Genomic DNA, 14,117 nt, shown 5'->3' with positions numbered 1-14,117 from the left:
ATCCAGGAATATGTAGTGGCTAATAGTAAAACCATGCTGGTTATCACTTATAATACTAAGGACAGAAGCTGTCAAACCAACCTAATATGTTTCTATGAAGAGGTAAGTAGAAGCCTGGATGGCGGCGCGGCTGTGGATATCGTGTACCTGGATTTTGCAAAAGCGTTTGACACAGTTCCTCATGGACGTCTGATGGGTAAGTTAAAGTCTATCGGTTTGGAAAATTTAATGTGTAACTGGATTTAAAACTTGCTTAAAAATCGTACCCAGAGAGTGGTGGTCAATGATTCCTACTCCGAAAGGTCCCCGGTAATAAGTGGTGTACCCCAAGGGTCAGTACTGGGCCCTCTTCTGTTTAACTTGTTTATTAATGATATTGAGAATGGAATTAACAGCAATGTTTCTATCTTTGCAGATGACACGAAGCTTTGTAGTACAGTACAGTCTATGGAAGATGTACAGATGTTACAGGATGACTTAGACACACTGAGTGTTTGGGCGTCTACTTGGCAAATGAGGTTCAATGTGGATAAATGTAAAGTTATGCACCTGGGTACTAATAACCCGCATGCATCATATGTCCTGGGGGGAGTTACTCTGGGAGAGTCGCTGATGGAGAAGGATCTGGGTGTACTTGTAGATAATAGACTACAGAACAGTACACAATGTCAGTCAGCTGCTTCTAAAGCCAGCAGGATATTGTCATGCATTAAAACAGGCATGGACTCACAGGACAGGGATATAATATTACCGCTTTATAAAGCTTTGGTGCGGCCTCATCTGGAGTATGCTGTCCAGTTTTGGAACCAGATTCATAAAAAGGATGTTCTAGAACTGGAGAGGGTACAAAGACGGGCAACTAAACTAATAAGGGGAATGGAGCATCTTAGTTATGAGGAGAGATTAAAAGAATTACATTTGTTTAGTCTGGAGAAGAGACGTTTAAGGGGAGTTGTCCTTTAAGTTATTTAAATATATATAAATGGCCCCTACAAGAAATATGGGGAAAAGATGTTCCAGGTAAAACCCCCTCAAAGGACAAGAGGGCACTGCCTCCGCCTGGAGAAAAAAAGGTTCAACCTCCGGAGGCGACAAGCCTTCTTTACCATGAGAACTGTGAATCTGTGGAACAGTCTACCACAGGATCTGGTCACAGCAAAAACAGTAGAGGGCTTCAAAACAGGCCTAGACAAGTTCTCAGAGCAAAATAATATAAATGCATATGTATATAACCTATCACCCCTTCCCTGTATCCATCCCCTCCTTGGTTGAACTTGATGGACCTGTGTCTTTTTTCAACCGTATTAACTATGTAACTATGAATCTATTTAGTACAAGCTTCACAATAAACACCAACTTGACTACAACATGACTAGCACACGCTCACAAAACAAATCAATACTCTTATAGGGAGTACAAGTAACAAATATAGAGAGAGAAGACATCACCTCCAGAGCTGGAGTGGAAAGCAAGACATGCGTAGACTGTGCCACATCTGCAGCATGGATGTTGTTATGGTAGGCCACGTCGGCGTGGTAGTGATCCTCCAGGGTCATCATGTAGGTAATAAAGGTGTCCACAGGAATTCTGAACGTCTTCAAGAGATCCCTTTCCTAAAAATAATACAAAGTGATTAGGCTCCTTATGTACTCAACACCATGTACAATATATAATCTACATTGCACATGCTCATGTCACCCGCTCCTGTGACCGCTCTACTGTCTCCTGTGTCGGGCTTTACAATGGTTTCTCTATGGGAGAGCGTCACGCTCCGGCGTTCAATCACAGGAGACAGAAGAGGGGTCACGGGAGTGGGAAGACGTGAGCACGCAATGGATTTGAACGGCGCCGTGGGACACAGATTACCTGTGGTGAGTATATGTGCCAGCGCCTAGCAGGGGGGGGACTTTTCAGGTGGTTTGATTCAGGGATTGGTAATTATAAGTAAGTGAGATAACAGATGAGGGCAGTCATAGGGATATTAGACTCCACTCACCTGCACTGCTGCTGCCGTAAGCTGAAAAAACAAGCCTATACACATTCTGATAGTAAGAAGGCACCTGTATTCTGCTGAAGGCACTGGGAGGTTTTGGGCAGTCTCTGCTACCATCTCTTACTGCTTGTAACTCGAGGCACTTGAATATTAAAAGCAATGAGTGAAGCTAAACACACTCAGTGGTGGCTTCTTAAAACGGGTTCAGATAGCTGGCAAGCTTCAGTAAATAGAAGTTAAAATTTTTAAAATTATGGTTTTGTTAAATTAAACCTTCAGAGTGGTAACAAGGTGACTTGTGCTATACAATTCAAAGGTGTGTGAGAATGTGGAACGAGGAATGAGAATGTGAAAATATAAAAAAAAACACAGGGCCAAAAGCTTCACTTTTATTGAATAAACTAAAAATGTAATACTACATTTTTAGTTTACTCAATAAAAGTGAAGTTTTATTGTAAATACATATTGTTTAGTGTGTGTGTGTGTGTGTGTGGCGGGGGGGGGGGTTGAAATAAGGAGGCCCTTTTTTTTTTTTTTTAAGGTGACTTGTGGGCTTCTCACTGTTATCGAGCCCCTAAGGGTCTACTACATGGTGTACAGCTATTTGTTTTTGGGGATGGGACGAGAGCTGGGCTATTTGCCAGAAGGACTCACACTGGCACTTTCTTTCCCTTACTTCTCTGGGACTTAACTACAGGGAGATAGAGGAAGGTGTATCTTATATTGTGATGACCTGAGCCTGACAGTGAAATTTTTTACCAAACTTGGTATCAGTTTGTAAGAGGGGAGAAGTAGAAAACTAAAACCTGTCCGCAGGCTCTCGGATTTACCTGTACACGTCCTTGCTGCTCCCCTTCCTGGGCAATCCCAATTTCCAGGATGGAAAACCACACATATTTTCCACCTGGCAATCCCATCATAACATAACTAAAGTCTTGGACATACTCTCTCCTGCAATAACCTTGACCCTGTCCTTCACCGAGGTGCAATCCAAATTCGCCCTTCCCTCTTCTGCTTTCTTTCCGTTCTTGCAGGCTACCAGTTATGCAAGGAACATACTACACATAGTAAAGCCACAAGTAAGACCTCACAGTCAATCTTCTGATGAAAACCAAAAACACCTCACATCTTATCTCTTGCTATTATACCTTTTTACGTTCAAACCTCGATTATTCTACCTCTCCCTATGGCCTCTCCAAATAACTGCAGCATATGCCCCACCTACCCTGTTAGGATTTGGTGGATACATTGTATAGGGCAAAAAACATTCCTCCTTGATGCATCCTATTGGGATATGGCGGCTAAAATTACACTCAGGGCGTATATATCTCCACACCGAAACTACATAATGGGATGTATTCCGTCGTCCGTGTGCCCCAGATGTCAGGCCCCCAATGCCGACCTTTATCATTGTTTTTGGCACTGTTCGGAGATCCAGGTCTTTTGGAAACAAGTTAAAGACTTTGAATGCGCTAACCTGCTGAACCATGTGCCTCTAACCCCCGAATGGGCCACATAGACTACACCGCCCACCCCTGCTCAAGGGAAGCCAAAAAACTTCTCTTCATGGTATCCGCAGTTGCCAAGAAATCAATATTGCAAGAGTGGCTCTCCCGACCCCCCCCCATCCCTACGGCTTTTTCTACAAAAACTAACCTTTTTAGAATGGATTGGGTGGAGGCCGCCCTACACAAAGGGGGACATTTATTAAGTCCGGCGTTTTTTACGCCGGACTTATAAATGTCCCCGCATCTCCAGCGCTACAGGGATTTATGTAGAGGCAGACTGCCACTACATAAATCCCATGCGCTCTGGTGCGCACCGCCGAAAACCTACGCCAGCTGAGGACTGGAGCAGGTTTTCGGCGTATCTTTCCGGCGAATCTCTCCGCCCCCTTCACACACCCTCCCCGCCCCCTGGCGTACCCGTCGGAAAGTGCCGATTTGCGAATATTTTATTCGCAAATCGGCCATTTGCGAATAAAATATTGCGCAAATCGGCAATTTCCGCTGAAAACCCCCGGACCGCACGATTATACATGTCCCCCAAAGAGTCTAAAGTCAAGGCCTTTTTCCAACTTTGGGATTACTTTATCCAGATAATGCCCACCAGAATACAACAGAAATTACGGATTACGTTCCAACATACCACTTGGTACTTGGAGCAGTCACTCTTGTCCAACCCCCGTTTGACACGACCTGGTTGGTGCTCGACTGCTGTTGTCCACTACTCTCTTCTTTTGATTTTAACCCCTTTGAGGGCGGCCCGCGGCCTTACTGTTGCTCCTGCACCACTTGGCCTGCATTTTCTTGGTTTTCTGGTTTTGTTTGGTTGATAGTTCGTAACACTTATTGTTAGCCTTCCTGGGGGTGGCAGAGATACACAGGGTAAACTATCCTGAGCTGCCGTCCTTACTACACCTCCCCATACTTTGCACAATGTAAGTAACCTGGTTTATGCACTTGGCATTGTACGGTCACTGTCTCAAGATTGTGCTCTGTAGGACTATGTCACTGAACAATGTATCTATTATTTTTGTCAACCTATGCCACATCCCCCACCCAGTTCCTCCCCTCTCCCCCTTGCCCGTTCCCGCCACCCCCTCCCCTTCCCTATCCTATCCAATGTTGTCTGAAAACTCAATAAAAACATGTTTAAAAAGAAGAAAAGAAAACTAAAACCTTCTCGCTGTCCCTGCCTACTTGAAAAGTGGCCTAAACGGTGGCCCCCATCTGGACAACAGTTACTTCCAATGTTAGTGTGAGGGATAGAGAAAAAAAAACACAAAACAAGAAAAAAGCCTGAGAAAGATATAACATAGGCACATCCAAGAACCCTGATGAAGTCAGTCATGCACTGACTGAACGCATGTCCTGTTTTTATGTTCTGTATACAGAATGTTTTTAGTCTGCATTTTCTCAAAAAATATTTTTAACTATTGGATGTGCATACTTTATATCTTTTTCAGGCTTTTTTTCTTGTATTGTGGTTCTGTATTATCTTCTGAGATGGTGTGTTGCACTCCATTTAGATTTATTCATATCCAGGCTAGCAAGGTCAAACTAGGAAAATACCACAGGAACTAAATCACAAAACAGACACAAAGTCAAATACCAGGCCAAGGTCAGAAAGTCCACAACCAAGTCAGAAAGGAAAGTTTGAGCAGACAAAGGTCAGTAGCACAACAGAGTTCAGAAGGCTAGGAAGACCACTTAAGCTGGCTAGGCACCATCAATAACTGATGGCTGAAAGATTGTGTGGCCACCAGTTATATCTCCTGCCTGTCCCCCACCTCACAGCAATGTTTAAAACAGTTGAGCATTCCGGTGTTCTCTATGGGGAGGGGTAAGGAGAGCACTCTTGCTGTGGCAAGTAAAGAGGTCAGTCGTGATTTTTATCACCCCCAATATCAGTCAGTGGTTGTTCAATACGAGCCCCAATACACCTTAGTTTGAAGGTTGGATCCGCCGCAGTCTAAAGTCTAAAGCCGATTCGGCCGATTATCGCTCCATGTAATAAATACAACGATCAGCTGATGACTACAATCATCGGCTGATCGTTGATATAGGTTAGAACCTATATTTGTTGGGCGCCGACCGCGCACCGATGCGTGTAATAGCGGTGCACGGCCGGCGACTAATGACTTGCATTACCTATCCACGCTCCAGAGCTGCTCCTGCGGTCCACTTCTCCACGGGTCCCACGCGCTCTAGCTTCAGAGCGGCCTGTCAGCTGACATCGGTAGCAATGTCCTTGCAGCGCTTGTTAAACAACTATCGGGCCGTGTAATAGGCCCAGTAAACGAGCGCCGATCTAGCAGAACGGCGCTTGTTTACAGGTATTATCGCGCCCCCATCGGCCGGTGTAATACCACCCTAAGGTGTATGGTGACCTTTACAGGACCTCCTATCCGCAGATGAAAAGCTTTATAGACCAGCTCAGGGAGACAAAATTATAGAGACCTGGAATATCAGAACTGGATCTAACAAACCCTGTGCTCCAGTCTCCTGACACTACTCCTGCCCTGCCCAGTTTGCCAGTGTATGGAACAGCATCTCCTTACACTTTATGTAAGTGTCCCCAGGATCCAGGAAATGATAGGAAGCTGCACAAACGCATCCAAGGAGGATGGTGCTGGCACAATGGAGGTAAGTATGTACATAGATCATATAATATTATTAAATAGGAAAAGTTGGAAGTTTTTCTATATCCCACAGCAATGTACCAAGAAGATATCCAACTGCAGATTGTTCATTAGTTCTTTAATGATCCTTATGCCACAGCTGGTGTACTTAGGTGTACTACAGGGGTATTACATTTATTTACCTCCCCGGCTCCCGCAGTACCGTCTGCATCCTGCTGCTCCAGCTTCTTTCTGGCCTGAGATGGGACTTGAGTTGTGACGTCTCAGCCCCGCTCAGCCAGTCAGCAGCAGAGGTGGGACACCGCTACAGCTGCGTCAGGCCAGGAAGTGTCCGGAGACCCAGCATTGGAGCAGTAGGATGTGGGTGGCAGCGCTGAAGACAAGGAGGTAAGTTAATGTAGTTTTCATCCACCCCCTCCCTGGCGATTGTGAAAAAAGGACTTCCCTGTGGGAAAGGTGAAGGGTCTGGTCAGTTGATCTGCTCCTCTCTGAGGGTCTGACCAGTTTCCAACCAAGAATTTTCCTAGAATAAACTGCTTGACTGCTGATAGTGACTAGTATCCTCTGAGTATTAACATCTTCTATCCTAACTTCTTCAAAGATACCCATTAGGGGTGAAAGAGAATTGGGGGAAGGGACTTTGTTCCTATCAAAGAGGAACAGTGGGTAAAGATGCTACTATGGGCCCTATTACACCAACAGATTATCTGACAAATTGTTTTGAGCCAAAGCCAGGAACAGACTATAAACAGAGAACAGGTCACAAATCCATTCCTGGCTTTGGCTTAAAAAAACAACCTGTCAGATAATCTGTAGGTGTAATAGGGCCCTATCCATAGATGACCACAAAAGATTTGATTATGATTAGTCTCTAAGCTGTCTAAGGCGTGGAAGGGACCCACCCCTAATAGGTATGTTTGTAGAAAGTAGGATAGAAGCTGGTAATACTCAGAGGATATCAGTCCTTATCACCAGTCAAGCAGTTTATTCTAGAAGATAGTATGAAGAATTGATTAAATTTTTGATAGGAAACTGGTGTTTGGCCCTTTCTGAACTGGTGTCTTGGATATTATTAACAAGATGTATAATGTAATTGTATCAGCAGATCGATTGTATCAGGCTATGCCTACTAGATGGTTATGGTCTTTTGGGAATTCAGAGGCTTCTATATCAAGCAATTAAATGGGTTGCCCAAAAAGCAGAAGACAGCTAAAGCCTTCTGCTCCCTGTTGTTGAACGTTTTTCAGTTTAGCAAGTGCTGTGGAATGACAAGAAGCAAGTGCTGGGGAACAGAAGAAGAGTCCCTTTAAGAACTTGCTTCTCACTGTATACAAACCAATCCCCCAACAATAAATGAATTCACAGCTAGGATGAAGCTGGAAGGAGGTGTACATCAAACAAAAATCCATATAGGGAAATTGGATTGGCTCTTAACACCAGACTGAATGTGACACAGATTCCGTTAGCTTCCGCAACACAGTGATAGTTGTCTTGGGATTTCTAGGTGTAAGAAAAATGACTGAACTCTTCAAAAGACAGTATCCTCCCCCACTCCAAGGCGGGTAAAACAGGTGCAGGTCCAAGGGGTAATAGTGATATAAAATATCTTAAAATTTATTAAAAGAATTATGCCAGCGACGCAAGGCGTTTCGAGACCAGTCCGGTCTCTTTATCAAGTGTCTAATACCATAATAAGTTGCCTTTGTATTATTATGGTATTACACACTTGATAAAGAGACCGGACCGGTCTCAAAACGCGTTGTGTTGCTGGCATAATTCTTTCAATACATTTTATGATATTTTTTATCACTATTACCCTTTGGACCTGCGCCTGTTTTACCCGCCTTGGAGTGGAGGAGGATACTGTCTGTCTTTAATCCCTGTGGGGATTAGTTGGGAGTGGCTGCGGTTCATTCACATGCTATCAGCAAGGGTGGTATTACACGGGCCGATAGGGACCCGATAATACCTGTAAACGAGCAGCGATCTGCTAGATCATCGCTCGTTTACTGGGCCTATTACACGGCCCGATAATCGTATAAAAAGGCTGCAAGGACATTGTTACCGATGTCCTTATTTAAACTACATACATTACCTATCCACTCTCCAGGGCTGCTTCTGCGGCCTGTCAGCTGACTGGCCGCTCTGAAGCTAGAGCGAGCGGGACCCAGGGAGAAGACCGCAGGAGCAGCCCTGGAACGTGGATAGGTAATGTATATAGTCAGTCGCCGGCCGTGCACCGCTATTACACGTAGCGGTGCACGGTCGGCGCCTGATGAAAATAGGTCAGAACCTATATCAACGATCAGCCGATGATCGTTGTCATCGGCTGATAGTTGTATTTATTACATGGAGCGATAATCGGCATTATCGTTCCGTGTATTAGTACCCTTAGAGTTGTGCCTTACATCAGGAAGAAAAATTAATCAAAAAAATAAGTGGTGGACTAGACACTTGATTTTGCAGTGTAATGCAGAAGTTTATTTATATAAGAGCTAGTGTTTCATATGTACAGTGAGAAAATTGTGCTCAGAAAGCACCCATATATATGTTATACACATAGATGGTAAATGGAGATAGGAACATGTCCACGGTGTGATTGGCTAGTAAGCCCTGCCTCACTCTAGGAACCCGCTAGGACTGAGCACCCTCAGTATCTAGTGGGAGCAATCCCTAGTAAAATGTGTGAGACAGTCTATTTCAAGGTGGAGAGTAACATAGCCTCAAAAGAGGTCTTGTCGTCTGTATGTGGTACGTCAATACAGGGCTGTGCAATAAATGTTCACATATAACATAGATTATGGTAGAGACAGGAGTTAGAGAACGGCAAGTAAGTTTTTCCACAGGTCATCCGACGCGTTTCCCCTTTGGTCCTATACAGGATAACAAGGTTCATCAGGGATGCAACATTATGTGGATTTATCAGCCGTGTAGTATATCTGATAAAAGCAAATACAGACAATGGTGTAAGTACCGTGGTGGATCAAAGATGAGTGGGTGCAAGGAGACAAAGGAGATATTTAGAATGATAATACCTCTCCAAACTGTCAGTTTCGGATAGCGGTCTTGGCAAGGAGCTCCATAGGTATGGTATTGGTAAGAGTACAGGACAGATGGTGTCCAATGCCACTAAAGGGAGATCCCAGTGTAGATAGCACGATGATGCCTGATCAAAACGGATGATGTAAAAGGTAGATGTATTGTAGGCAAGATAATCATGGGAAATAGATAGGTAGATAAATCCATAGTGCATACCTGTGATGGGGATTATAGTCCCTCCATGATGGGGATGGAAACTAATAACACAGGCAGGCAAAAAACGGTAATCCCCTCTAGAATGTAAATGGTAAACACCCTAAGTGTCAACAAAGGGTAAGCTGGCAGAGCGATCTAAGGAAAAAATGGATGTAAGGATGGATGTAGAACTCACGTGTAGATGAAGCAGGGCCGGTAAGATGTGGTGTTCCAGGCGGCAGATAAGCGTCTGGTAGAACCGCCAGCCGACGCTGCCTAAATACACCCGGAGAGCGTGATGACGTGCCGCGCGGCTAGCGCGTGATGACGTCACCGCGTAGACGGCACGCGATGACGTAACCGCGCCGTCGTAGCGGAGGTCCGCGCATGCGCAGTAGGGAAAAATGAATCCCACTGCCCATAGTGACAGAATGCCCTCAGCATCGGTGATGTAATCGTGGGGGAGAGTGCTAAATATGGCCAGCGATGTAGTAACAGTGTCAACCTGATCAGAGGAAATACCTAGTGGCCAGTAGGGGCTGGTATGCTAAGTGTGCATGCAAAACTGCAGGGGGAGAGGGGATATGGAGTCTCCCAAACAACAAAAGGAATATAAAGATAAGTGGTACATAGCGTGGTGAGGATGAACAATATTGATAGGTAATGGGTATAAAGGATGATGTATTGGGTTAAATGATGTTAACAGATAAATGTTATAAATCGGTTTGTACGGTCAGGCGGTGGTATAGGTATACACGATAATTAGAATATTGAAATAATTGACATGAGCAGAGTGAACGGAAAGGGCATGAGAGGGGTAGCAGAGGTGATAGGGATGCTTAGATGAGGTTGAGTAGAAGATAGAAGGTAGGGATGATTATCCACTAAAAGGTCTAGATGAAGTGTGTGAACAAAATCTGGTCGTTGAGGCCACCTGGCTCCAAGGTTTTCAAACGGTATATCCATTCGGTTTCTCTTCTTAGTAGTCTATTGTCATAATCACCCCTTCGGGCATCAATTTCGATAGTTTCAATGGCTTTGAAGGTGATGTTATAGGGAGTCTTGGGGTGCATGGTTCGCATATGTGTGGCCACAGGTTTGGGTCGTGAGTGTTCAATGTCCCCGATGTGCTCTAGAATCCTACGCCTGAATTCTCGTTTCGTTTTTCCCACATATGACTTTGGGCATTCACAGGTGGCCAGATAAATAACACATGATGATTTACAGTTGACAAATGAACGGTTCCTGAATATTGTGGGGTTGGAGCCAGAACAGAAGGTTTTTGATACCGAGATGTAGCGGCATGCCTTACATGTTCCGCACTTGTAGGTACCAGTGATAGGCGTGTCCAGCCAAGTGGGGCGTTTTGATTTCGGGGGGACGTAGTGGCTGTTGGTTATTAGGTCGCCCAAGTTACGTCCTCTCCGGTAAGTGATTTGAGGGTGAGCAGGGATCACCGGGGTGAGGTGGGGGTCTGTCCTGAGAATGGGCCAAGCTTTTTCCAGGATTGACCTAACTTGTGGTGCTGCGTTATCGAAGGTCCCTATGATCCTTAACTCCTCTGATGGTGTACTGATTTCTTTTGCCTTCGGTATAAGGAGATCCTGGCGGTTGCTTTGTCTCGCTAGTTGATAGGCCCGTGATAGGGTGCGATTGGGGTAGCCCCTATCTCTGAACCTTCGTTGGAGTGATTTGGCCTCTTTTTCGAAAGATTGTATTGTACTACAATTACGTCTGATGCGTAGGTATTGCCCCTTCGGGATACCAGTCTTTAAGCTGAAGGGATGATGACTTTCCCATTTCAGCAGACTGTTCCCCGCAGTGGGCTTACGATACGCTTCTGTGGAGATAGTGGTGTCCTGGATTTTCAAGATGGTGTCCAAGAAGCAAATTTCATCCTTGTTGATTTCAGACGTGAAGCGGAGACCAATCTCGTTGTCATTTAAGTTCCTTGATAAATCTGTTGAAGTCCAAGGGCGTGCCGGACCAGAGGATCAGCACATCGTCGATGTACCGCCCCCAAAATTCAATATAGGGATGGTGTTGGTCGTATTTGTCACTGAAGACCACCGTGTCCTCCCACCAGCCCAGGAACAAGTTAGCATATGAGGGCGCCATCGGGCTCCCCATAGCTGTGCCCCTGAGCTGGTGGTATATCCCCTTGTTGAACAGGAAGTAGTTGTGGGTCAATATCCACTCAACGATTTGGACGATAAAGTTGATGTGGTTCGTGAGATGTACGCTCCTGGTTTGGAGAAAGTGTTCCAACGCTTGTAGACCCTTGGAGTGTGGAATCGAGCTATACAGAGCTTCGACATCTATGCTGCCAAGATACCATCCTTTTTCGGTTTTGATGTCTGCCAGCTTGGCCAGAAGATCCATTGTGTCGCGAATATACGATGGAATGCTCGTGACTAGTGGCCTGAGGATCTCATCAACGTAGATTCCCAAATTCTGGGTTAGGTTGTCAATGCCGGCCACAATGGGTCGGCATTTTAGTGGATGTAGGCCCTTGTGGACTTTGGGTAATCCGTAGAATGTTGCTACTCGAGGTGCCGTGGGTAAGAGGAACGTGTACTCCTTCCTGTCGATGATTCCAGTTTTCAAGGCATCGTCCAGGATGGTTTTGAGTTGTTTCCTGAATAGATCAGTGGGGTCCGTGTCTAGGAGTTTGTATCCCTCCCTGTCTCTTAGGACCATCTGGCACATGTCTCTGTACATGTTGTGGTCCATGATAACCAGATTCCCGCCTTTATCGGCCGACTTGATTACTATTGTTCGATCATCTTGAAGATTCTTCAGAGCCATACGTTCTCCCCTATTAAGGTTCGACTTCTGTGACCATGGTTCCTGTGCTAATTGCTCAAGATCTTGTGTTACCACCCTCGTGAAAATATCTATGCTATCTTGATCGCTTATGGGGGGCATCCTCCTGGATTTTGGCTGACAGGTGGAAAAGGGGCCTAACCCACGTTCCCTTTCATTTTCTTCCAAAAGGTTGGATAGCGTGGTTACTCCTGGTAAGTCCTCTGGTGAGATCCCCAGTTCCAGACATTTCCGCGCTTCGTTGAGTGCAAAGAATTTTTTCCATTTTAGTTTCCTCGCAAAAAGATGTATATCCTTCACCCAGTCAAAGACCTTGAAGTTGTTGGTTGGTACAAAAGATAAACCCTTCATAAGTACCGATCGTTCGTTATCCGTTAGCACGTGGTGTGATAAATTGATGATCTGGTTAGAGGAGTCATTTCGGTCATCAGGGAGGGGGGGCGTACTGGTGAGTGCTAGAAAGTCCCTGGGGTGGGCACCCCCCTTGCTAAAAAAGAAGAAGAGGAAGAAGACAAAGCAGAGGGAGCTGCAGTCTGATCTTGGGTAGAGGGAGATGTAAATGACGTTGATGTGGTAGCCGAGGATGTGGTGGACTGAGTTCCCTGAGATGTGTTGTTGGCAACCTAACCCAGAATTTGGGAATCTACGTTGATGAGATCCTCAGGCCACTAGTCACGAGCATTCCATCGTATATTCGCGACACAATGGATCTTCTGGCCAAGCTGGCAGACATCAAAACCGAAAAAGGATGGTATCTTGGCAGCATAGATGTCGAAGCTCTGTATAGCTCGATTCCACACTCCAAGGGTCTACAAGCGTTGGAACACTTTCTCCAAACCAGGAGCGTACATCTCACGAACCACAACAACTTTATCGTCCAAATCGTTGAGTGGATATTGACCCACAACTACTTCCTGTTCAACAAGGGGATATACCACCAGCTCAGGGGCACAGCTATGGGGAGCCCGATGGCGCCCTCATATGCTAACTTGTTCCTGGGCTGGTGGGAGGACACGGTGGTCTTCAGTGACAAATACGACCAACACCATCCCTATATTGAATTTTGGGGGCGGTACATCGACGATGTGCTGATCCTCTGGTCCGGCACGCCCTTGGACTTCAACAGATTTATCAAGGAACTTAATGACAACGAGATTGGTCTCCGCTTCACGTCTGAAATCAACAAGGATAAAATTTGCTTCTTAGACACCATCTTGAAAATCCAGGACACCACTATCTCCACAGAAGCGTATCGTAAGCCCACTGCGGGGAACAGTCTGCTGAAATGGGAAAGTCATCATCCCTTCAGCTTAAAGACTGGTATCCCGAAGGGGCAATACCTACGCATCAGACGTAATTGTAGTACAATACAATCTTTCGAAAAAGAGGCCAAATCACTCCAACGAAGGTTCAGAGATAGGGGCTACCCCAATCGCACCCTATCACGGGCCTATCAACTAGCGAGACAAAGCAACCGCCAGGATCTCCTTATACCTAAGGCAAAAGAAATCAGTACACCATCAGAGGAGTTAAAGGGAATGTGTCGCCAAGTAAAACATTTTTTTGAAAGTGTTAAAAGTGAATTTGTTAATTTTTTTTGTTAATTTATATGTGTTTTTTATTTTTTTTACATGTAAGGAAATATGAAAAACTAACGATCGAATTTTCCATATTTCCCAGTGATGGCCACCAGGGGGAGCTCCAGCAGGAAACTGCTGGTAAAAGCAGCCTGAAATAGGAATGCTGAAAAAAAGAGGCAGTCCCTGCTCAGCTGCTGTGACATCATCACCTCCCCCCTCTTTTCACAAAAGAACAAAGAGGGGAAAGGTGATATTATGTGTACTGTTGGGCATCGCCATTTTGTTGTTGTCTGCACAGCAGTACAGCCAGAAGAAGCATGTGACACTGCGGACACCAGAG

General features: G+C 45.3%; 1 protein-coding gene across 4 annotated transcripts in view; it reads right to left on the bottom strand.

Annotated features, from left to right (window-relative positions):
* The window catches only part of PDE4C (phosphodiesterase 4C), a 231,485-nt gene that overhangs the window by 23,616 nt on the left and 193,752 nt on the right, over nucleotides 1-14,117 (bottom strand). For all 4 annotated transcript variants that reach the window (XM_069977947.1, XM_069977949.1, XM_069977950.1 and 1 more), the window contains one exon: nucleotides 1,449-1,613. In XM_069977947.1, coding sequence (XP_069834048.1) covers nucleotides 1,449-1,613 — 165 coding nt within the window. The remainder of the gene's footprint in view (nucleotides 1-1,448; nucleotides 1,614-14,117) is intronic.

Source organism: Dendropsophus ebraccatus, chromosome 7, assembly GCF_027789765.1.
Source record: "Dendropsophus ebraccatus isolate aDenEbr1 chromosome 7, aDenEbr1.pat, whole genome shotgun sequence".
Classification (NCBI taxonomy): domain Eukaryota; kingdom Metazoa; phylum Chordata; class Amphibia; order Anura; family Hylidae; genus Dendropsophus; species Dendropsophus ebraccatus.
The sequence above is the reverse complement of the archived record's forward strand: the minus strand, read 5'-3'. Positions and strand labels throughout refer to the sequence as shown.